Here is a 1,717-nt window from a genome sequence, read left to right as displayed (position 1 = left end):
ACAGGTTCTTGCTCTTGCCCAGACTGGTCTTAAACTTCTGAGCTCAAGAAACTCACCTGCCTCCACCTCTAGAATGCTAGGTATGAGCCACTATACTGGGTCTGCGAGGGATTATTCTTAAGATATTCATCATTGCTTGTTTGCTGCTCATAAGCAAGAGAGCTTTGCAGATCTTCTGGCCTTTCTGAGTAGTTCTCAGATGTGTGCTACTGAAGCATCTTTTGAAACTTTGAGTGTGAGGGGTGGACAGCACATTTGTGGGAATCTGACTTTTTGTGCAATTTGTGTTTAGGCCACAGTGAAGATCTGACCTCACGTAGTCATTTTCGTGACGATACCTCAGATCCATCGCCCAAGAGAGCCCGTTATGATACCCCGGATCCATCTCCTCCCAGGAGGGCCCGTCACGATACCCCGGATCCATCTCCTCCCAGGAGGGTCCGTCACGACACCCCGGATCCACCTTCTCCCAGGAGGGCCCGTCACGACACCCCGGATCCGTCTCCTCCCAGGAGGGCCCGTCACGACACCCCGGATCCATCTCCTCCCAGGAGGGCCCGTCACGACACCCCGGATCCATCTCCTCCCAGGAGGGCCCGTCACGACACCCCGGATCCATCTCCTCCCAGGAGGGTCCGTCACGATACCCCGGATCCATCTCCTCCCAGGAGGGTCCGTCATGATACCTTGGATCTTTCTCCTCGTAGGCGAGTCCGTCATGATACCCCTGATCCATCTCCTCCCAGGAGGGCCCGTCACGATACCCCGGATCCATCTCCTTCCAGGAGGTCCCGTCGTGATACCCCAGATCCATCTCCTCCCAGGAAGGTCCGTCCTGATTCTCTGGATTATTCTCCCCCCAGGAAGTCTCATCGTAATTCTACAAGGGTATCTCCTAGGAAAGTCCATCATGACTCATCGGATCCATCTCCTCATAGGAGAGCCCATCACAATTCCTCAGATGTCTCTTCCCCTAGAAGGGCCCATAACAGCTCCCCTGACGCATCTCAGCCTAGGAGGACTCTTGACTCCTTGGACACACGGCAGCTCAGGAGGGCCCGTCATGACTGTCCTGAAATGGCACCTGATGTCACTCGTTCACTGCCCAGAGCCAAAAGCAGTAAAGCCCCAGAAAGAACCTCTAGGAAGACTTCTCCCCATCAGAAGGGGCCACTGCCAAAGTCCATCAAACAAGAATATGACTCAGACCTCTCTCCTCCACGAAAACAAGCAAAATCCCATTTTGGAGATAAGAAGCAGCCTGATTCTAAAGGTGAGCATATGACTGTCCCTGAGAGCTTTCTTATGGACCTTTACTTGCTGAGAATGGAGTTTCTTTGGAAAAGTTTTGAAAAATGGGAGCCTGGACTCAGGAAGAGTTAAAAAATTACAGTGGCAGGGAGGTACGTTTTTATATATCCTTTTGTTTACTCTCTCTACCTCATAAAAGTACAACATGTCTATTGCAGAAACTTTAGAATGTACAGAAAATATAAAGAAGCAGAAAAAAGTGACATACATTCTGTTACTCAGAGGCAGTCATTGGTAATTTTTGATGTAGTCGGCTATGTAGAACATACATATTGTATGTGTAACGTTGCCTGCTTTACTTAATACAATCTACTTAACACAGTCTTTCTCACACTATAAAAAACAACTCTGTTAATATAATTTTTAATTGTGTTCCGTTACCTAAGTTTTTTTTTTTTTTTTTTTT

General features: G+C 48.5%; 1 protein-coding gene across 3 annotated transcripts in view; it reads left to right on the top strand.

Annotated features, from left to right (window-relative positions):
- Positions 1-1,717, top strand: part of BUD13 (BUD13 homolog) — a 30,797-nt gene that overhangs the window by 18,404 nt on the left and 10,676 nt on the right. For 2 of the 3 annotated variants that reach the window (XM_012808165.2, XM_023516049.1), the window contains exon 4: positions 293-1,273. In XM_012808165.2, coding sequence (XP_012663619.1) covers positions 293-1,273 — 981 coding nt within the window. Of the gene's footprint in view, positions 1-54; positions 81-292; positions 1,274-1,717 lie in introns of those variants that run through there. The other variant, XM_023516050.1, reaches the window with a different exon arrangement.

Source organism: Otolemur garnettii, unplaced genomic scaffold, assembly GCF_000181295.1.
Source record: "Otolemur garnettii isolate 467f Iridium unplaced genomic scaffold, OtoGar3 scaffold00086, whole genome shotgun sequence".
NCBI classification, from domain to species: domain Eukaryota; kingdom Metazoa; phylum Chordata; class Mammalia; order Primates; family Galagidae; genus Otolemur; species Otolemur garnettii.
The sequence above is the reverse complement of the archived record's forward strand: the minus strand, read 5'-3'. Positions and strand labels throughout refer to the sequence as shown.